Source organism: Mytilus californianus, unplaced genomic scaffold (assembly GCF_021869535.1).
Source record: "Mytilus californianus isolate M0D057914Y unplaced genomic scaffold, xbMytCali1.0.p SCAF_1, whole genome shotgun sequence".
Taxonomy (NCBI): domain Eukaryota; kingdom Metazoa; phylum Mollusca; class Bivalvia; order Mytilida; family Mytilidae; genus Mytilus; species Mytilus californianus.
The window spans coordinates 126,421,105-126,444,980 of record NW_026262581.1 but is presented as its reverse complement, the minus strand read 5'-3'; the positions used below and the strand labels follow the sequence as shown (position 1 = coordinate 126,444,980).

Genomic DNA, 23,876 nt, shown 5'->3' with positions numbered 1-23,876 from the left:
TTAAAATAACTGGAGCACTTTGCAGTTCTTAGTAAGTTAGTTGATACTTTTCTGCCATTTGTTGGTTAATGCACATTAGTGCCTTTCCTTACATTTTGTTTATACCCAGAAAGTAAATTATTTTCTCATTATTCTTTATGCTGTGAATGGCTTGAATTTATTTAATAACACAACATTACTGGAAGCTTCGATAGCAATTATAAGGTGACCTTTCAAATAACTAACATTTATCTACTTTTAAAAGTCTTTTGCATACGAAATTGGGTAACTTTTAATGAAGAAACAATGTGATACTGTCACTTGTGTGCTTACATTTTGTTTTCAATCTTGATAAATAAATATTATCACTTTTAAAGGTTGATAATTCAAATACAGATATATTGTAACTCCCTGGAAAATACAACAGATTGAGAATCTTAATATTCTTGACAACAGTTTTCATCTGCTTGTACAATGTTGGTTAAATTCTGGGAATTCATTGTTTCTCAATTACACATTCAAACATTTAAGTCAGAGAAAGTATGTTGAATGACTTTTAATTTGACTCCTAAGGACGTAATCTAAAGGATTTAACTCACAGTTTCAGCAGCACCAACTATATCTAGTCTGTCTCTGATGGCATGGGGTAGTGTCAGTAACTGTATATGTGTAGGAGTGGTAAATTTATTATCACGTAAAGCCAGTAGTACCTCTTCTGGTACATATAAATCCTTCCATAAAACCATTTCTAAAATTGACAATATAAATACATAATGGTATATCTTTTTTATAATTAATAGCTTTTTTGTTTTTTTTCCTTTTTTTTTTATAAAGTAACATTTTTTTAACATGGTGTGTGAAACAAAAATTATGTAAGCATGTGCAGGGCTCACAAATCATCCCCCCCCCCAAAAAAAACAAATTAAGATAAAAAAAGTTAGAATAAAAAGATAAAATAACAAGTGCAGAATACAATTAGACAATATTAGTAAGGCAATATTCAAATGTGTCATTGTAACATGTGTTTATCATGCTATACTTTAACATATTTTTATTTTACTTTTATATTATGTTTGAAAATTAATTGTAATTATTCTGCTCATTTTTGGCGCTGTGATTGTTTGTTTGTATTTATCAAATACACTGTACATCTTTGCTAAATTTCTAATAATTTGTAAAGAATTTGGGGTAAATGTTATTTTCTGTAAAAATGAAGTCTTAACAGCAACTGCCAGACTTTTTTTTTTATATTTCTTTTTCAGTAGTAAAATTATGAACAACTTGGTAATTGAACATTTTTCTTGCTTTATTTATATAAAATCATCTACCGGTATTCAAGTTGACTGAATTTTTACCTTTGATAACATCTTTCTTATTAGGAATTACAGAAGCTGTTTTGTCGGTACTAGTTTCTTCAGAAGCTGTATCCGGTATGGTTTGTTTTAACTTCTTACTTGGAGAGTTATCTGAAATGTAAAAATCACATACAAAATATGTAATGTGTATCTTTGTGTACAATCTAAGAACTATAAGCTTTCTTGTATTACTTGCATCCTTTCGGCGTTCGTTATGGTTTAAATAAATTAACTGGTTTCTTGGATGATATCTGCTGACCATCATTCCTACACTGACTAAAAATATTAGCGGAGCAGTTTGAGAGAAGATATTTCAAAATGTATCACAGATACATTTGTTATCTGAATAGAATAAAATAAGAACTTTTTAAAGTTACTTCTACAATGTATATATGCTCCATATCAGTATGAAAAAAGAGGATCTTTATGATTCATATACTTTATATACTGTAAATTCAGAAATTATTGCGTGCATTTATTATTGCGATTTTGTCATTTTAGACCAAAATGCGATTTAATTTTTTGCGATATTGAGAAAAATCCTGTTTAATTCATATAAAAATTTCAAAATGCGAGTTTAAATTATTGCGATTATAACCCTGTCGCATTTTTCGCAATAATAAAAACATTGCAATAATTTCTGAATTTACAGTAGACTGATAATTTTTTGCATTTTACAGGTACAAATAAAAAGGAAATCAACACTTTCTACATGTATAAAAAGGACTCTTCATTCAAAATTCATGCTAGTTTGCTAGATACAAGTATTTACAAAGCAAATGATGAAATGTGGATTCAAATAGGCTCTAAAAGTTGACCTTATCTAATCAGATCACCACCAAATGAGGCATCTACATAGAAGGTCTTTCAACTTTAAGCAATCTAGCTTTTCTCCTTTCAAGAAAAGAAATTTGATAACTAACTGTTCAAAATCTAGAATGAGATTTTTCCAATTTGAAAAAAAAGGTTATTTCAATGAAGAACCTAAAACATACTTATTCAGCCAAGTCTGGCTAGGTGATCTTATATAGAAGCAGATGTATATGCTTAAATGTTTTGACAAGACAGAAAACAGATGCTTATACATGTAGCAAACTATGGCCCAAAAGGTAATGTTAGATATTCAATCATAAATAACTATGCAAAATGGTCCTTTTGATTCTGTTGACAGTTTTGACTTTTCAACTCTTTACACTACACTTCCACACAATCTTATCAAACAAAAGTTTTCCTATTTAATTAAAATGTATTTTGGTAAATCTGAATGCAAATATATTTGCTGCAACTCATTTAAATATAAAAAAGAAGATGTGGTATGATTGCCAATGAGACAACTCTCCACAAGAGACCAAATGACACAGAAATTAACAACTATAGGTCACCGTACGGCCTTCAACAATGAGCAAAGCCCATACCGCACAGTCAGCTATAAAAGGCCCTGAAATGACAATGTAAAACAATTGATGGAATATGGATTTGGTTTTGAATTTTAGTTGTACCTGTAGAAAACTTATTTCAAACTGTTAATGACGTCTTGACATTAAATCCATTGGATGTTGGATGTGTACTGATTGATATTTTAGTCTTAGATGCATGATTTTTTTTAGAAGGTGTTATTGGCTTTAAACTAGCTGTCAGTAACTGGGAGTACTCTCAGATAAGTACTTAGTGTCTTTTTGATGTGGGGATGTAGAAGTACCCTACCACTTCCATTGTGTGTTTTTGCTAGATGTATTTCTATTTGTATCCATCTGATGAGTGAAGCCTTTTTCAACTGATTTTTTATAGTTTGTTCTTATGTTGTACTGTTACACCACTGTCCCAGGTTAGGGGATGGTTGGCGCCTTCAAACTAGTTTAACCCGGCCACATTCTGTATGTGCCTGTCCCAAGTCAGGAGCCTGTAATTCAGCGCTTGTCGTTTGTTGCTGTGTAACATTTTTTTTTTTGTTCATTATTTTGTACATAAATTAGGCCGTTAGTTTTCTCGTTTGAATTGTTTTACATTTGTCATTTCGGGACCTTTTATAGCTGAATATGCAGTATGGGCTTTGCTCATTGTTGAAGACCGTACAGTGACCTATAGTTGTTAATTTTTGAGTCATTTGGTCTCTTGCGGAGAGTTGTCTCATTGGCAATCACACCACATCTTCTTATTCTTATAAAGAACATTTGGTTCAATTTGCCTACCTTCAGTTGTCTGCTTTCTCTTCTGTCCTTTCTTTTTCTTTCCCTGTTTGTTACTGTGTTCTTTCTTGTCCTCTTCTTCAATCTGTTGATTAACATCTACTATCTGAGAGTCAATGTGTATCAATTTCCCTTGTTTATTCTTCTTTAACTCTCCTTTTTTCTTCTTTTTTGTGTCTTGTTTTATATGCAATTCCTTTTGATCTCTTTTCAAATTCTTTTCATTAGTCAAGGACAATTCTCTTTTCCCTTTCTTTTTCTTTTCTTTCTTAATAGCTTTTGCTTCATTCTGTTTCTTAACTTCAGTTTCCTTTTCTATACAATCCTCATCTTTAGATTTCTGTTTCTAAAAAAGAACATATACACATTGTATATACTGTAAATTCAGAAATTATTGTGTGCATTTATTATTGCAATTTTTGAAGAGTTGGCAAAAATGAGAGATTAATTATTGCGATTTCAGGAAAATACTGCAAATGTATCAGATATCAGAATGTGAGTTCTTATCATTGAGATACTCATCCAGTCACATTATTCGCATTAATAAAAACCTCACAATAATTTCTGAATTGACAGTAATTAAGAGTGAAGTAATCTTAGTGTCACAGATTATTTTGTCTAAAATCCTTTGCTTCTCTTATTCTGTTAATTCAGAAACCTAGTTATTTTCAGATTATTAAGACCTCCTAGTTCTAAAATGCTAAATTAAACACAAATAAACTGTTAACACAGAGATATGTCTCTCCTATTTTGTAAGTTTGATAATGCAAATGTTGAAATTAAAATAGCAATACTTTAACATGTAAGTTATACAAATATTCAAAGTCAATGGACCATGACTGAACGTACATGGCTAAACAATCTGCATGGAAATGAGATGTGCCAATGCTCATACAACTGCATACCAAATACCATTGACTTATCATAAGTCATTCCCTTTAAACAAACCTAAACACAAACATTAACTTGTAAACTATGTAAAAGTTTCAAAGTCAATGAACCATGATGAGGGGTGGGGCTATATAATCTCCATGGAAACAAGACTTGCAAATGCCTATACGTTTGCATACCAAATATCATTGACTTAAAATTAGCGGTTCATCTTAAACTGATCTAACTAATACATGTAACCTAAGCAAAAATTTCAAAGTAAATAGACCATGAATGAGGGGGCGGGGCCAAATATTCTCCATGGAAATGAGATGTTCAGATGCTTATACAACTGCATACCAATTAACATTGGCCTACCACTAATGGTCCCCCTTAAACTGACCTAATCCAAACTAATATATTGTTGACACTGCTGCCGCCGCTGGAAACAGCATACATGTACCTATGTCTTGCTTTTTGACTCCGTCAAGGCGAGACAAAAACAACTTATTTGCCTTAATAGTTTGTGAATTTAATAAAGAAATATTTTTTTGTTTTTTGAAACATTTATATTTATTCGCCAAATAAAAAACAACCTGCTTTACTTCCAGTTGCAAATATGTCATGTATGTTTACAAAATGGTTTAGTACGAAAAAAGTTGTTATAATTAAGAACTCAACACAAGTACAATGTAGTTCTGAAGCCATTACATCACAATTATTGTAGATCATAGAAAGGCAAAGGGGAACTGTTATGTTTCCAGTTACCCAAATAACCTTCTTAAAATAATTATCAAATGAGAACTTCTGTTGATATCTCTTTTTGGCTGTTGCAACTTTAGACATAGTTTACTTGAATTTCCCAATAATTGAAATACCAAACAGTGTTTTAATAAAATTGAGAATGAAATGGGGAATATGTCAAAGAGACAACAACCCAACCAAAGAGCAGAAAATAGCCCAAGGCCACCAATGGGTCTTCAATACAGCGAGAAAATCCTGCACCCAGAATCAGGCTTTAGCTGGCCCCTAAGGCATTTTTCTGTACAATATTCTTGGTTTAAAGGATTCAATAGTCACCACTAATGATGGTATATTTGGAAAGGCAAATATCAAATCAATCATCTTAGCTATTGATCTTATTTCATATTTTCTTCTTTTCAAGTCAAGAAATTTCATGTTTGTAAATAGAAAAACAATAATTTCTTTCCAGACTAACTTGGAAGAGAAAGGCTATACTAAAAGTGTATCTGATTTCTTAATTATTCTTTTCATGTGGGAAAAAAAAAACATTCAAGGTTATTTTCTAATGGTTTTATACAATACATGTTGTATGTGTTTATTCCAATTGAGGTCCCTCAGGGGGCACTGACAAAGATACAATCATATTTTAAGTTATACAAACAATACAGTACAAGAATACAATGTATAATACCGGTGTGGTAATAACAAAAACAATACATGTATAAGAGGATTTTTTAAATGTTTAGTTCTCTGCAACAAGGATGTTTGCGGCAGTGTGACCCAAACATTTTGGTAAATTGATCGCTTAGCATGAGGAGACACCAAGGGACAGTATTATATGAATTGATGATTATGATACTTTGAATAAATTATTAAATTCTTATTTCTTTCTTTCTTTCATTATGTATGATCATTGCTTATGATTGATTCATGATTGGAACAATGTGAAAACTCTTTTTGATATCAACTTGCACATGTTCAGTACAAATAATCTTATTCTCTAATTCATAATCATCAAAAATAAAAATGCGCTCCACCTGGAGCAGCTGGATACGACTGCAGAGTTTGAACTCTGAACAGTTGGGGCAAGTATGGACACAATATTCAAGCATACATGTATAAGAAAAAAACATGAATTTATAAAAGTTGAATTTTGGACCCTTTTGCACCTTAATATGCACTAATTTGAAAACAGGGCCCAAAATTAAAAATCTGAATGCACAGTGCAGGCGCCTAGCTGCCTTTACGCAAAAAATCATTTGCTTGCACATTTTTTTCACAAAAAAAATAATTCTGAAATTAAATTACGAATGAGTAGGAAGACAGGTCAACCGGGCTAACTATCCAGCTGACACTCCAAGTCAGTATTGGAAGCGAGCCTTGTATTTCTCCTTTCTTGACTATTTCATTGAGGAACTCACAGGACGTTTACTGGATAACTCTGATCGTTTTCAAGGCCAGAACCTTATACCTGCACATTTGGAATCTTTGACCATTATACGAAACATTTAGACACGACTTGACGGACAATCAAGAAACCTTCAACTCTGAGGTAAAGAGATGGCAGAGACGCTGGTCGGTTCAGATGTTATAGAGTAGCCCAAATCTCTGATGTCGTCTCTAGCAGTGACTCAAAAGGAAACTATATCCTTCAATAGTTTGCAATCGTGTCAATCCTAGTTACAATGCCAGTAACTACATCAACTACTGAACGGTCATTTAGTGCATTACGGCGACTGAAAACTTATCTCCGTTCAACCATGGTATAGGACAGACTATCTTCGTTGGCGCTCACTCATGTTTACAGAGAAATGAATATCGACACCGAGAGAGTTCTGCGATCATTTGCCTTGGCAAAAAATAGATATATGGACTTTGGATATTAACTATACTTTAAGTCTTACATGCAGTATTAACATTTAATAATACAGGCTCAATACAATAACCTTGAAAACATCTTAGATTTATATCCCTCACTTATAAGTCAAGACTTAAAAGTCGCCGTTTGATTTCGTATTCCCATTGTCCGTTCGTCCAAAAGACTATTAATTCACCTTGGGTATCTGTGTCCCAAGTGACCTTCTACCGTTGTCGTAGAAACCCCTCCTTTGATTCAAAAATGACCTTAGTGAGAAACGCTACGGTCGGGTGTCTTGCAAGAAGCAGGACCTGCTCACCCTTCCGGAGCACTGGAGGTCGCCACATTTTTTTTTCAGGGTTCGTGATTTTTATATGTATTTAGTTTCAATATTGAATGTTTTTGTTTGTTCTTTTGTGTCTTATCTGTTCCCGGGTTGGTCATGTGTCCATTGATTGCCCTTCTATTGATAAACGCTTCGGTTGACTTGTCGACTTATCTTCTCGTTTTATAAAACTTATTTTATATTTGAAAACAACCATGTTAATAAGGAGTAATGTGAATTTCATAAGCATGGCATACCTGGAAAATGACCGAAAAATAATAATTTTCTGCATAAAAAGGTCCCAAAAATGTTTTCGCCTCTCTCCGCTCGACAATACAAGACTTATGCTTGCACTTTGTTTTAGGCCAGCTACTCCCCTGCAGTTAGATTTAGCATATCATAGAACCACAAGAATTCAGTTTGGGATGAAATCAAACAAAGTCTAATTTTGGACCCTTTGGACCTCAATGTAGACCTATTTAAAATGTCCAAATATCCAATATAGTAATACATGTGTACATGGGAAAAACCTTAAACAATTCAAGACTTTGAATTAATCCTCATTGAAATTGGTTAAAAGATTTGTATTTATTTTCAATTGAAGATTTCTTGCTGTTGTGCAATACTTTACTGTTGCGCAATACTTAGTAAATCTGTTTACAAACTAAATATAATAATTTACACACCCTGTTTGGTGTGTATCTCCTGTCATATCAGTATTTGTTGTTTCTTTAAATAGATCAGAAATAATTTATGTTAGAACCAGCTTAGCCAGTATTAGAAAAGCCTTGTTTTTGGTCCCTAATTGGCCTCTAGTTTCTTAAGATTAAAGCCACAACCCACAAAATCGACCCCAACCTTCTGTGTGCAGTATGGAACCTTGTGGTACAATTTCATAGAGATCCATAGACTAATACTTAAGTAATTGTCCATTAACCAGAAAAACCTTGTTTTCCCCCCTTTTTTTGCCCCTACATTTTTTTGTAATTCCTGAACTGTTTGGGCCATAACCCCCAAAGTCAATCCAAACCTTCCCTTTGTGGTATGGAACCTTGAATTGTGGTACAATTTTATGGAGATCCATACACTTATACACAAGTTAATGTCCGGAAACTAGAATAAACTGCTTCGCCGAGCGCAGCTGGATACGCCCGCAGAGGTCCAACCCTGAACAGTTGGGGCAAAAATGGACACAATATTTAAGCTTGATACAGGTCTAAATTTGGATTGTAACTAAATATTTGATATATTACAGGTTTCTGAATAAATGTAGTCAAAGAACTTGAAATTGGTTATATGAAAGATTTCTTGCTGTTGTGCAATATACTGTGCTGTTGCGCAATACTTAGTAAATCTGTTGTCAGACTATAAACAAATAAAATCTTATTAACTCGGAAACATAAAATTGAAAATTTATAAAAATCAAAAGGGAGCTTACAAAAATAGATATAAACAATTTACCAAAGTTTCATAAAAAATGCTGAAAGCATTTTTGAGTTATTGTCCGAAAACTGGAAAATCCCCCTTTTAGTAATGAATAAAACCCCATAAATCGGAAACGTATAGTCTGAAATTTATAAAATCAAAAGGGAGCTCATGTCGATAGAAATAAACAATTCACCAATGTTTCTTGCAAATTGGTGAAATTGTTTTTGAGTTATTGTCTGAAAACTGGAAAATCCCCCCTTTTTTAATGAATAAAACCCCAAAACTCAGAAACGTTAAATCCAAAATTTATAAAAAACAAAAGGGAGCTCATGTCAATAGATATGAACAATTCACAAAAGTTTCATGCAAATTGGTGAAATTTTTTTTGAGTTATTGTCTGAAAACTGGAAAATCCCCACTTTTTTAATGAATAAAACCCCAAAACTTGAAAACGGTAAATCCAAGTGTGAAAAAAGCGCAGACTCAAGGTGGAGTAGTTGGCCAAAAATTTCCCGAATACGTAGGCTTGATAAGGGATTCTGAGGTAGCCAAATCAGAAAATCGCTCCAGCCTCCAGACTCAAGTAGTCAAGAGTTAGAAATTATTATCCCAACAGGGATTAGTAAAAGTAAAAAGAGATTTGTGGAAGGGTGAAAATCAACCGTATAAACAAATTTACTGAAATTTCTAGCGCCCGTAGTCAGGATCGAACCGTCAGCATTCAACACTGAAGACATTAGTAGCCATTACACGGCATTAGGGAGTCGCATTAGGCCACGATCCCACAAGTTACGTCCCTTGAATTGTGAACCACGTTATAGTAACCTTTTTTGATTTTCCAGGGTTTCCAGACGTATAGTCTTTAATAAGTTCGTAATCCGTTAGTTCTTCTATTGAAATTAAAGAATCGAAATCATTTTGAGACAAGAGATTATAGTCAATTTTCACTGGTTTCCACTTTCCTTTGGTTTTCACGTGCATGGATGTCGCCATTTTTTTACTCTCTAAATGTAAACAAATCTCATGAAGACAATTACAATATGATAACTATTTTTTAACAATAGAAATATTTTTATTGTCTTTTTTATTTGGTATCAATTTCATACATCTATTCTATTCCTATTTTGTATTGTTTTGAGGTTAAAAAAGTAGTCTGGGATCCTTCCCACTGCCATTGACGAACGACACACAGTAGAAATTGAACAGGGACTCAGGTCAAAAACAACATAACTGGTTACACGAATACAAATCTTTTAAAGGTTTAGTTGATAGTTGAAGGTTCCAGATTATTTATTGTTGACGTTTTTTGTCTTGTTTCATTTTGCACCATAGAATCACTGACATTTCAATACAATGTAACGCTACTGTAGGAAAGAGAGAAATTTTGACACTAAAACATCACAATACACAAAGAAATTAGCAGAGAAGGTGATGATAATGAAACTTCCCTAGCTTCATTTGAAATTTACAGGTTGACACAACTCTCCAAACGGAGAATACTGAATGAATAGACAAATTATAGTTCTGAAAATGAGTAACTTATTTAATGCGGAGCTGTTATAGACGACTCTCACATTTGTGCATTTTTCCCAACATTTCCGATGTCATTTGATTAAGTCATTATGTCAATGTAAGAGTCGATACACGATCTTCTAACAAGTGCACTTTTCCTGGGAAAAAAATGATTTCACAAAACAAATATTAATAACACAAAGTCCTATAACATGTTTTTCGCTTAGTGAACCCAGGTCAACCAGGGCAGCTGTTCATTCATAAAACTGTAATTGGAAAGTCGTCTATTGTTCAATGAAGAAAGTACAAAGACGAGCTGCACGAAATGTAACCAACAGACATAGAAATAGATCAAGTGTCAGCAATATGACTACGGAATTAGGATGGAAAAGCCTACAAACAAGAAGAAAAGAAGCTCGACTCATCATGTGCTACAAAATAACAAACGACCTTGTAGCCACAGACAAGAGTAAATACCTACAAAAACCTACACGAAGCTCTAGCCAGACAGGACATCATACTTACCTTTACAGCCAGCCACCAAAGATTGCAGGAAATGGTCCTTCTTCGTAAACTGTCAAGGATTGGAACAAACTGCCTCCAGATATCGCTACATCAAAGTCTCATGAGATATTCAAGTCTCAGGTGACCAAAACTTCTAACAAAATCAATCAACAATTTGTTTTTAACCAGTTTTTAATCATGCGCAACTTGCCAGAATATTCATCATGTTGAATGTGGGCAGTATTTAGAAGAAGAAGAAGAAAAAGATGACATCATCTATGCTGACTGACCCAGGTCAATCAGTGTTACTCATTCATGAAAAGATAACAAGAATTTGGTCTATAGCCAAATCAAAGTTTCATGTTACCCGAAATTATTGAACAGAGGAGTTGTTTATTTTATCAATGTTCATAAAGTATAGAAGATATTTGTTTATGAATTGTGCCATGACCCTTTTTGAATAGTAAGTCATTATGAAATTGGGGTACTTTTCAACTAGAACGGTGTACTTTTTAAATAATTTCTTCCCTTCATTCATTATTCATAGCTAAACTAGAGTGAAAAAATGTTATTACAAATCATCACTTTATGTGAGTGACTGTCATGACCATGAAGATACAACTCTGGTATTTATCAAATTCTGGTCTTTGTTTCACTCCTATTAACAACAATTTTCCCCTTTACTTTAAAGTAGGTCCAATATTATAAGAAACATCAAGGGTTCTAATGCCAGTTATGGTAGTATGATTGCATCCAGGGCAGAACATTTTTGGGCCTGATCCTTATTCAATTGAAATTGAAGACACTTAATTTCTCAAGTGATGATTTTGTGAGTTCATCACATTTTAATCAGGTGTATCTTACATGAATGTCCAGATCATATCAATTACAAGTCATAGAGGAATGAGGTGTAATAGAATCAGCATAAAAGTAGTGTCAAAATGTTATAAAGAAAGAAAATTTCAAAGCTGACACTAAATTTTCAAAAAGGAAGATTCAGAAATCTCTTTAATTAGTGAGGCATGGAAAGTGTACTCAGTTTACACTTAGAATTATCATCATCTAATCATGTTGTAAATATGAAATGAAAGTCATGTCAGATTTTAAAGACAAATATATTTTAATCACTGTGACTAACTCTAAGCTTGAGTGGTTTTGTTCAAGAGCAGAAATTTGTAATATTTGTATGTAATCTATTTTACTATCTATTTAAATTGGTATTTAAAATTTTATCATACATGTGGGTTATGATGAATTATTTTGTGGATACATGTATGTACCAAATTGGTAAATTTGTGCTGAGGACTCACAGAACTAGTCCTAAAATTGGGGGGTTCTGGGGTTGGAGCCCCCCCTTTTTTTTAACGATCAATGCATTTGAATGGGGACATATAGTTGGACCCCCCCCCCCCCCCCCTCCCCTTTATCCTGGGTTGGGAATCCCCCCTTTTAAAAATGGCTGGATCCGCCCCTGCTCTATTATACAGGACATATTATAAATTCTCCTTGCTTAAGATTCAATGTACGTGTATTGATTTTTATTGCTACTATAGTTATGTTTTTATATTTATGATATAATGTGTTTTTTTATTTTCAGACACAAGAGATGCAGTCAAGCGAAACTGATTACAATTTTGACAATAACAACACCATTGACATGGATTTTTGTGCTAATATGGAAATACAAACTAAGAAGAGAAAATTTGAAATGACAACAGAAAATGTGACATCATCTATCATGTCAGGTTAGTAAGAGCATCAACTTAAACACACTAGAAAGACCAAAGTAAGAGAAAAGGTGAAAAGTTAATTTTACATTGTACATGCTTCCTTCAGATCAGTTAATCTAAAAATATTAGTGAAAACAAACACTAAATACAAATCACAGTTACAATAATCAACTCTGACGTGGAGAAAAAGTTGAGAATATGATAACAATATTATACAAGAATTCATTGTATTCAACATGTTAATGTTTCTTCTTGTTTAACTTCATTTTAAAAGTGAGAATAGGTTATACTTTAGAATTATTTTCTCCATAAACGAGAATAAAGGAAAATGCCTATAATTTTTAGGAAGACAGTTTGTTTTACTTCCAAGGAACAGTAGTACCTATGTCACAACTGATTGGAAACTGACGGGAACCTCATTATTCCTACCATTGAAAGGGGACACATTTGTGAATTTACAGAAATATGAACAAATAACAGTTGCTGATGGAAGCTACTTCATTGCAGATGATGCAGGAAATTACTCAAGATCTGTTACAGGTATGACTGAACGGACATGACTGTGTTGGAATTAGTAATGAAACTGTAGATATGAAACATAATGTCCATTGAAAATATTTCATGGTTGATTGAATAACTTATTATTGGTTGCTTATCATCATTTCTTCATTATATGAATTGATGTATTATACATGATATAAATGTGTTGCAGTTGCGTTTGTATGTAGATACATGCACAATTTTGAGTAATGGAAAACTTGTTTAATTGGTGGTACGCCAATGAATTCCTTCTGTAATAAAGTTGATAAGAAATGCACATCATCCAAATGAATAAAAATTAGTATGTGATGAAGTTGAATAATAATAGGTCTTTTTAAAGGAATATTGTAGAAAGATCAGTTTTCCACACTATTTTTCTTCGTCCTTGAAGAAATTGATTTGATATTTGGTGTATTGTTTTATCATGACAAGTTACAGATCAAGATCGAATTTTGTTACGGTCTGAGGATTTTGAGCAGAGTTATGGTCCTTGGACTTAGAAAATTCACTCAAATAATCAGTTTTCTGAACTTTTTTCGTCATGCTTGAAGATATTGATTTGATAATTGGTATATAGTTTTATCATGACAAGTTACAGATTAAGTTCGAATTTTGTTCCGGTCTGATGATTTTGTGCAGAGTTATGGTCCTTGGACATGGAAAATTCACTTAAATAATCAGTTTTCCACACTTTTTTTCATCATGCTTGAAGATATTGACTTGATATTTGTTATAAAGTTAACACCATGACAAATTATAGAACAAGTTAGCATTTTGTTACAGTACAATGAATTTTTAACCGGTAGGGACTATGTATTGCCATGCAATACTCTCAGAATGCTTGTTTTAACAGCACCGCTGCTGGTGGACTATCAGTCCCTGAGGGTATCATCAGCTCAGTAGTCAGTACTTCAGTACTGACATGATTTGTAACAAACCTTTCTAGAATTGCTGTTTATGAATTTTGAAAGGTTTCAACTCCCTCAGGCAAAGTTGACCTTAGATGGATTTGGTTATTTTATTAGGTCCTTTTGGTTATATAGCTCTTCAATTGTTTCGGTTTTTATACATCCTTGGCTTTCAAATATTCGAATTTGAGCGTTCCTGATGAAGATAAATCCAGAAAAGCGCTTTGGACACATGAAATTTAAAACGTGTTGTTTTCAATTTTCTATCTTTTTAAATCTCAGAATTACCAGTGTTCTCCCAAAGGACTTTTAAATAGCATAACAGGATTTGATATAGCACTGTTTCCCTAAAATTCAAGTTTATGATAACATGGTGCTATAAAATCCTGGGGAGAACATGGTTTTAACCTCAAGAATAACTGTATTGAATCACTAACAATGTGAAAATACATTGTGTATAATTTTAGAACTTTTTATGTACCTGCCAGTAAGTGCCCATTATTTCGTTAAGCCTGTAGAAACCAATTTGATTTTTTGGTATATAAGCATACAATGATGACTTGAAAATCAAGTCTGCTTTTTTTTCAGTTGACTGCATTTTGGTTGAGTTACTTAACAAAATTTTGTGAAAATAGTAATTGTTGGGATTTTTTGCTTTTATTAATGCCTGCAGATGTGGAGCTTGTAAAATTTTACATTCATCGAAATGCTAGATTTAAGAAAAGGAATATCTTGGTAGTGTAATGTTCCTTGTTTCGTTTCAGGTAAAGTTTTACACCTATGGAAGTACTGCATGTCAGAGAAAGACTACTTTGTTGCAGAATCTTTCTTGTTTACAAGTCCTCAGGTTTGTACATACTGTTAGTCTATAGATTAGGTTACAGAATCTTGTTTACAAGTCCTCAGGTTTGTACATACTGTTAGTCTATAGATTAGGTTACAGAATCTTGTTTACAAGTCCTCAGGTTTGTACATACTGTTAGTTTATAGATAAGGTAACAGAATCTTTCTTGTTTACAAGTCCTCAGGTTTGTACATACTGTTAGTCTATAGATTAGGTTACAGAATCTTGTTTACAAGTCCTCAGGTTTGTACATTCTGTTAGTCTATAGATTAGGTGAAAAAATCAATAAACTATCTGCTTATTCCTGCTTCTTGGATAAACAGTTTCTTTTATTTAAAGTGAGGCTAGGAATCCAATTTCTACTGAAAAAGTAAATATTTAAAAACATTCAATGCAGTGATCTGTCCATTTCTAGTGATCATTCCCTAAAAGGCAGTGATCTAGCTATTTCAAGTTCACATTCCTCACGTTTCAGTGATCTGTCCTTCTCTGATACATATTATCTACAGTACTGTGATCTGTCCTTCTCTGATACATATTATCTACAGTACTGTGATCTGTCTATTTCTGATATACACTCTCTTGAATACTATGATCTGTCAATTTCTTATGTTCACTCTCTACAATACAGTGATCTGTCCATTTCTGATATACACTCTCTACAACATCTGTCAGTCTCTGATGTATTCCCTTTTTTAGAAAGAAACTGAATTTTCAGTGCTTCAGCAGTTTGATTTACCCATTGGACAATGTAATGATTGACATGATTTGTCCATTGCTAGTGCATATTCCTTAAAATGCAACCACGAATATCATGCATCAAGTTATATTATTATACCTTACATATATGAAAAACAAATTCTATTGGGTAACACATTATCATATGACATGGAATAATTCAGTTAATTTTCATTTAAAGCAAGGAAAGACGGTCCAACGGCCCATAAAATATACACCTAGCAATGAAAATCCTATTATTCACCAGTGGATAACCTTTTGAGCTTCTTAATTTGTACATGAGTTATCTCCCTTTAAAAGGAAGTCACAGACGGAGTGAGTGAGTGAGACGTATGTAAACAAAATGGCAACGACCAGGTTAGAAGCCCATCAAGTGATAAGGAAATGAGATCAAACAAGGCTTGGTATTTATCTAGTGTTGAGAATATCTCTCATAAGCAGCCCATCAATATTTACAGAAAGAGTCTTCCTTTGTTCTTCATACGAGGATTCTTAGCGATTAAATAATTTTCTAACGTAAGCATTTTGACAATCTGTTAACCCAGTAAGACAAGTGCTTCTTCAATGATTCAAAAGGCCTCTCAGGGAAGTAACCTTTTAGGATTATCAATTTGATATTCACCTTTTCTGCTGGCCATAACTGTATATTGTCTGATAACTGTAACATAAGTGGTTTGTGAATCTGTTCATGTATGTCTTGCTTAATTACTGGTACGTGTACACAGAAAATTAAAAGACATAACAAACTATCACTGTTATATTTAACTTTTGGCTATTATTTTAAAAACTATTTTACAACACAAAAAAGTACCTATTAGGTACATTGTAGTAGTATTTATCAAATGATTAGAATTTAAGATAGAACCAAAAGCAAAATATTCCTGTGCTGAATGAGTGACACAATAACTTTATCAAATACAGTAGCTGAGCTTTACTTCATTTGATTCTTGATCATTATTTGTATTTCAGAGATGAAATGTTTTTGTCTTGTAGGATTTTTCAGTAGTTATCAATCATCTGTATACAAGTTGAAATGTTAGAGCATACCTGTGGCAGCTTTAAGTTAGAGCATACCTGTGGCAGCTTTAAGTTAGAGCATACCTGTGGCAGCTTTAAATGTGCAGTTGTGTGTTCATCCTTGAGAATAAAATGTGCTTACTGAAGATGTAAAGAGATGTTCTGTGACTGTAAATTGGTAATGTTTCATACTTTGTTTTATATATGAAAAGAAAATGGAGCATTATGTTTTTCTTACTAAAGATGTAAAGAGTTATGATATGACTGTTTAATGTAAAGAGCTGTGATGTAAAAGCTACTATATGACTGTTTGATGTAAAATTTTCAAACTTTGTGTTTAAAACTTATAAAAAAAATAGTGGCAGTTTACTCAAACTTTTATTGAAAAAATAATTTTATAATGTAGAGTTTTTATAGTTGATGATGACATTTTTATTGTGTGATCATCTGATGTTTAATTTTAAAATTATCATGAGGCCAATTTCAATTATTTTATGATGAAAAATGTTTAATAAACAGGTCATATGATTTTAAATATTTGTATATCTACATATCAAAACATTTATCTACTTAACTTTTTCTACTTAATAAATAGCTCAAGTTAAACAGATAATTCAATGATAATTGACTGGAAGGTTATGATTATTCTCTTAATTGCTCAAAATCCTTTGCCAATTATAGGTGCTTTCTTTGTTGTTTTACTGGAATATTTTTAAAGGATATTATATAATGTTTTTTATTTGTTTATCAAGTTGTAGTTTTATATATTTAAATTGTTGTAATATGCAATTTATTTTTTTCAATGTCTGTAATTTAATAGCAATTCACATCAATGTAAAATCACAAATTTTTACAAAACATTCCATGCTATTTATTCCCTCAGATTTTGTTTGTTACCTTGATTTGTATCTTGTTAATCGATATATACAAGATTTGAACAATGTCATCAGGAAACGACTGTAAATATACATGTATATATATTTGTATTCAAACCTTGATATGTGTTAGATATATCTCCATGTAAGCAGTTTATAATCTTTTTACATAACTTTTATCAATTTATTATATGTTAATAATTGTCTCATCTTTTATGGATGTTCCTGGCATTCATTGTGTAATGACCTCAGGTATGTGAGCGAAAATTGTTGAACAAACACAATTTTCTGCTTGATTAATCATTAAAGATGTCAAAAATTAAATGCATTAAAAAACATGCCATTCTGACTATTATGCAAATATATGAATGGACATGATATCTTAAAATTAAGGAAACTATTTTTTTTCCAATTTTTTGGGTAAAGATTGCATGAAATGCAATCAAAACCCTATGGTACTGACTTGATATCTAAATCTTCCAAGGTTTATCACTTACCTTTGAGATACACAAAATATAGTGCATTGATCATAACATTCTGTAGTAGAGAATTGATAAGAAGTAGTGGATTCGTAAACGATAATCAACGAGCGACTAACCCATTTCTAGTAAACGACTGTCTGTTTTACGTTTTGACAATGAATCAACGATATTTCATAAAAATAGTTTCGTATTTTGTCTTTTTTATTCTATAATAGCTGGAAATGATTATATCCACACGGTTCGCATCTATATTTAGACATTTGACAAGTTAACATAAGTTTAAGATAACTCAAATGGGGTGTTAGCTCCCCTTTTTATACGACCGCAAAAATTAAAATTTTTTTGGTCGTATATTGGTATGACGTTGGCGTCGTCGTTGTTGACGTCGCTGCATCGTCCGAAGACACATTGGTTTTCACACTCTAACTTTAGTTTAAGTGAATGGATCTCCATGAAATTTTACCACAAGGTTCAATACCACAAAAGGAAGGTTGGGATTGATTTTGGGGGTTATGGTACCAACAGTTAAGGAATTAGGGGCCAAAAAGGGGCCAAAATAAGCATTTTTGTAACTTCCAGACAATAACTTGTGTGTAAGTGTATGGATCTCTCTGACATTGTATCACAAGGTTCCATATCACAAAGGGAAGGCTGTAATTGATTTTGGGGGTAATTGCCTCAAAATTTTAGGAATTAGGGGCCAAAAAAGGGGCAAAAAACAAGCATTTTTCTAGTTTCATGACAATAACTTGTGTGTAAGTGTTTGGATATTTCTGAAATTGTACTACAAGGTTCCATATCACAAAGGGAAAGCTGGAATTGAGTTTGGGGGTATTTGCCCGAAACGTTTAGGAATTGGGGGCCAAAAATAAGCATTTTTCTAGTTTCCAGACAATAACTTGTGTTCAAGTGTATGAATCTCTCTGAAATTGTACTGCAAGATACCATACCACAAAGGGAAGGCTTGGATTGAGTTTGGGGGTGATGAATCATAAGGGGGTTCTAAAAATTTGGGGGGGGGGGGTTTCTTTTTTTTTCTTTTTTTCCTTTTTTTTTCTTTTAAAATTTTCCATTTTAAGTTGGTTATTTCTGATTTATATTTAAAAGCAAATAATAATGATATGGTAGGAGATACACACCAAACAGGATGTGTAAATTATTATATAATAAGTATTGTGCAATAGCAAGAAATTTTCAATTGCACAGTATTGCACAATAGCAAGAAATCTTCAATTGCACAGTATTGCGCAATAGCAAGAAATCTTCAATTGCACAGTATTGCGCAATAGCAAGAAATATCCAATAGCACAATATTGCGCAATAGCAAGAAATTGTCAATTGTACAGTATTGCACAATAGCAAGAAATATTCAATTGCACAGTATTGTGCAAAAGAAGATACTTCGTATAAATTGCTTATTTCTTGATCAATTTCAATGGGGTTTTATTCTTGAATTCTTGGGGTTCTTTAATATGCTGAATCTAACCGTGTATTAGGTTTTTGGATTTTAGGCCCCGTTTTTAAATTGGTCCACATTGAGGTCCAAAGGGTCCAAAATTTAACTTTGTTTGATTTCATCAAAAATTGAATTATTGGGGTAATTTGATATGCCAAATCTAACCGTGTATTTAGATTCTTAATTTTTGGTTCCGTTTTCAAATTGGTCTACATTAAGGTCCAAAGGGTCCAAAATTAAACTTAGTTTGATTTTAACAAAAATTGAATTTTTAGGGTTCTTTGATATGCTGAATCTAAACATGTATTTAGATTTTTTATTATGGGCCCAGTTTTCAAGTTGGTTCAAATCGGGGTCCAAAATTAAACTTTGTTTGATTTCAACAAAAATTGAATATATGGGGTTCTTTGATATGCTGAATCTAACCATGTATTTAGATTTTTGATTTTTGGGCCCCATTATCAACTTTGTCCACATTGAGGTCAAAAGGGTCCAAAATTAAACTTTGTTTGATTTCATCAAAAATTGAATTCTTGGGGTTCTTTGATATGCTGAATCTAACCATGTATTTAGATTTTGGATATTGGACCATAATAGGTGAATGTCCAATTTAAAATTTTTAAGTTCTTAGACCACATTCATTGTGTGTCAGAAACCTATGCTGTGTCAAATATTTAATCACAATCCAAATTCAGAGCTGTATCAAGCTTGAATGTTGTGTCCATACTTGCCCAACTGTTCAGGGTTCGACCTCTGCGGTCGTATCAAGCTGCGCCCTGCGGAGCATTTTATTAACACCAGATTTAATTTTTGTATATACATATTTCATTTAATGTTTAATCATTACAAATTATTCAAATTGAATAGATTTTGGTATATTTAATTATTCTAAAGGACATATATTAATATACTGAATTTATTTATCTTGTTTTGAAAAGTTAAAAAATTTTAATTACCAAAATTTATATATATAATATTTAGCAACATGATTTGGTATAATACCGACTGTGCAAGGGCTGTATAGCTAGTCAAGGGTTGTTAAAAACTTCCATAGATATTGGTATAATGAAGACTAAACACCGTTAAGCCGTTCTTAATCAAATAAATATTATTAGCATAGATGCCAGAAATCTGCCGTTTCATAATGCTCAAATTCATGTTGCTTTCCTAAAGTATTAAAATTATGTGCTTACGATTTAAATTGAACAATTATATTTAAATTTTGTTTAAACTGTTTCCGTTTCATTAAGTTAAGATTATTTTAACGTTATTACATTTGGCATATATCGTTCACCGGTCAATAAACTAGTTTTATCTGTGGTACGCATTCTGAATCCCCATCATAATTGCTCTTGCTACGGATGTACAATGAATAATTATGTTGATTTCATAAGCTTACCATCAAGCTGTTCATAGACGTGATCGTCTAGTCGTTGGTAATGAATGTCATAACGGTGATATTAACAGTGCAAAGTTCGAACCTTGTACCCGGAATGAAATTTTTTCATTGTAATTTTTTTCTGGACCAAAATATTGTTTTAATCCTAGAACATGTAGAAGTATTATATATTTCATTTTCATATAATGGCGATGATTTTGTTTCTGTTTTTACTGTCAAAGAAGTAGTTTTAACCCATTTCTTTAAAAAAAAAAAATAACACCCAAAATAAAACAAATTCAATAAACATGAACAAACCAAGATATATATAATTCATTAGATTACAAAGGCGAATTATCAATGAGACAGAAATACAGTTAAATGACATGTATTGACAATTAAGCGCTTTAAGAGTACTATTCATTTAATGATTGATGTCAGCCATCGTGGTCTAGTGGTATCATGCATAGACTGAAGACTCTATACGCGCGATTCGAATCCTACACATGCTACTCGTTTTTGAGAGGATAAAAGATCGTAAGTTAAAAGTTTAGAGTTATAATATAAGTTCTCTTAGGTTAATACTATGGTCAGTGGATTCTTGAAAAATAATCTACAGTAAGAACAATAGACTGACGTCAGAGAAATGGGTTAAATACATCCTATCCATGAACATTTCCAGAAATTTATCAATGTAATATATGCTCAGATATTCAAGTCACAAAATTATGTTATACTTGTCAAGAAAATTACATAACTTTCGCAAGGTGCAGGAATCTAATATCTATTCTAAAAATATAAATGATGTCATTGTTAAAGTCATCTTTAAAAATTGGAGTTATCTTCCTTTGTCCAGAATTGTAATTGAATCAACTACAACCTGCTAGTGCTTTATACATACAATGCAATATTTAATTTTACTTCCCGCTGATAAATTAAAGCAATCTTTACCTTTCAGTGCTTACAAGCACTTTGATTTGTACTTTGTACCTCGACACATCTGGGTTAAATTATAATCACTTTTCTGTCAGTGGTTTCAAATATGCTCAGATTAATTAAGATTTCAAAATAATTGAGTCAGACTCTTTAAAGTTAAATATACATTGAAAAAAAACTGCAATTTTACATAGACTGCAAAAATACCTTCACATATCTGAGGTTTTTTTTTACGACAACCAAGATAGACACAACAAAGTTTGACTGTATATAAATAGTTGGAAAATTGTTAAACAATATTTTTTTCTGCATAATGATAAAGGTATTAGCTTATTATAGTAACCTAATTTCTTATTTATAGTTGTATTTGATATTGTGTATTTGTACAATCAGATTGATGCAATCATATTTACTTTTATATTTTATTTGAGCTGTGGCAGATGAATTTCTCCTTAGCGTGTAAAGTGTATAGGATTCAATTTGACCTTGAAGGCCACAATCATCTGATGTGGTAACTACCTCCTACGCTGCTGAGTGTCATTTAACTTTAAAATTGTAACAATGATTTTGTTTCTAGGTCTAGAGGAAATAAATGTTTGGGTAAGATGTCTTTCCCTATTGCCTGTAGTTATTTGAGTGATAATTCACAACAGTTACAATTTTAAAGTTCAATGACACTCATTGGCGTAGGAGTAGACTGAAATTATCTGAAAGTGACATAACATCTATAGTCTTATAGTCGTGAAGTTTGTCAGGGGCCTCTTTCATTTTCATTTTTTATTTTCAATAAAAAAAAATTGCCAAAAAAGTAGTCTTGCCCCCAGCTCCTATGCCCCTGTTTCCACTGCTGCTATGCCCCTGTTTACACTGCTGCTACATAAGTGCAGACAAATTTTGTTATTTCTCTTGACTACATATAATCTACTTTGAATGAAAATAAAATTACTGGTGGATAAATTTTGCATGAAGGTTGATCTTGATGTGCCATAGCTCACTAGAAACCTATTATGTGCCATATAGAAATCTGTCTTCCATATCATTGATGGTGCTCACATGTTACTGCTTTTTATAGAACACTTTTTAAATTATTATGGTATTGGTACACCCCATTCATCTGATGTCATCATCTATTTACAAGATTGTCTGAGGATATAAAAATAATACATAGATTCTTATCTGACTTTTAAAATAATCATGGACTAGCAGTCATTGTTGATTTTATATTTTTGATTTTTGCGGTATTGACTTGAATGTTTTCCTAACTTAAATGGAACTGCCCAAGACAAGGCTATTTTTTAAGTTAACTAAGGTTGTTTTTAATAAGGAATATAATTACAGGTTATCATTTTATGTTGACCATATTTTATTTACCATTTGACAATCTGTCTATCAACATGACACACTACATTCCATTCTTGAAAATTTTAATTTTACAATTCCGATGTTTCATTGGATTTTAACTGAATTATAGCATTAAGCAGAGAATTATATTTTTGGAATAAGCAATTTTAATTAACAATGCTCAGGGAGAATGCTAGTCCATGTTCCAAACTATTAGTTCAGACAGTACAAAATTTCATTGTCTTGGTTATAAATATTACCTTCCAATAACTTGTTGGCATAGCATATATGCTATGTTTTGTCTTTGTTTATTAGGTTATGAGACCATGTTCACCAGATGTATATTTGTAATAAGAACTGTTCAGATTAAAGCTTGTTATCTTTTTAATACAACTCATCACATTATCATTCTTTAACTCATTACATTATTATTCTTTTTGAGCAGAGTTAAATTGTCTTATTACTGTTTGTCATTTGATTTCATAATCCAGATATATTTTTCTTGAGAGGAGAAAAATGTCTTTTGAATCCAAATATAGCTGGAAAATAAACACTTCAATAAATGCATCAATGTACATATGCTAAATATATTGATTGATTGATTGATTGGTGTTTAACGCCACTTTTTTTGAACTTCTTAAAGAGAACCACTGAATGGAATGAAACCAAACATGGCATGAATGTTCCTTATGAGGTGCTGACCAAGTGTTGTTACTTTGTAACGGATCCATCTTCCAAGATGGCCGCCAGCGGGGGACTTAGTTTAACATAGGACCCTATGGGAAATACATACAAATGTCTTCTTTTAGAGAACCACTGAATGGAATGAAACCAAACATGGCATGAATGTTTCTTATGAGGTGCTGACCG

The 23,876-nt window shown here is 32.3% G+C and overlaps 2 protein-coding genes across 2 annotated transcripts in view; one reads left to right on the top strand and one right to left on the bottom strand.

Annotated features, from left to right (window-relative positions):
* LOC127733287 (ATP-dependent RNA helicase DDX24-like) overlaps positions 1-9,745 on the bottom strand; it is a 41,940-nt gene extending 32,195 nt beyond the window's left edge. Inside the window, exons 1-4 of the mRNA XM_052242645.1 lie at positions 9,571-9,745; positions 3,524-3,866; positions 1,335-1,445; positions 579-727 (exon numbers count right to left, since the gene is read on the bottom strand). Coding sequence (XP_052098605.1) covers positions 579-727; positions 1,335-1,445; positions 3,524-3,866; positions 9,571-9,738 — 771 coding nt within the window. The 5' untranslated portion in view covers positions 9,739-9,745. The remainder of the gene's footprint in view (positions 1-578; positions 728-1,334; positions 1,446-3,523; positions 3,867-9,570) is intronic.
* Positions 9,746-10,018: 273 nt separating this feature from the next.
* Positions 10,019-18,921, top strand: LOC127733434 (uncharacterized). The gene is made up of 5 exons (XM_052242800.1): positions 10,019-10,173; positions 12,359-12,506; positions 12,837-13,031; positions 14,704-14,786; positions 16,515-18,921. The coding sequence occupies exons 2-5, from the start codon at positions 12,368-12,370 to the stop codon at positions 16,551-16,553; spliced, it is 456 nt and encodes a 151-aa protein (XP_052098760.1). The 5' UTR covers positions 10,019-10,173; positions 12,359-12,367; the 3' UTR covers positions 16,554-18,921.
* Positions 18,922-23,876: the final 4,955 nt, after the last annotated feature.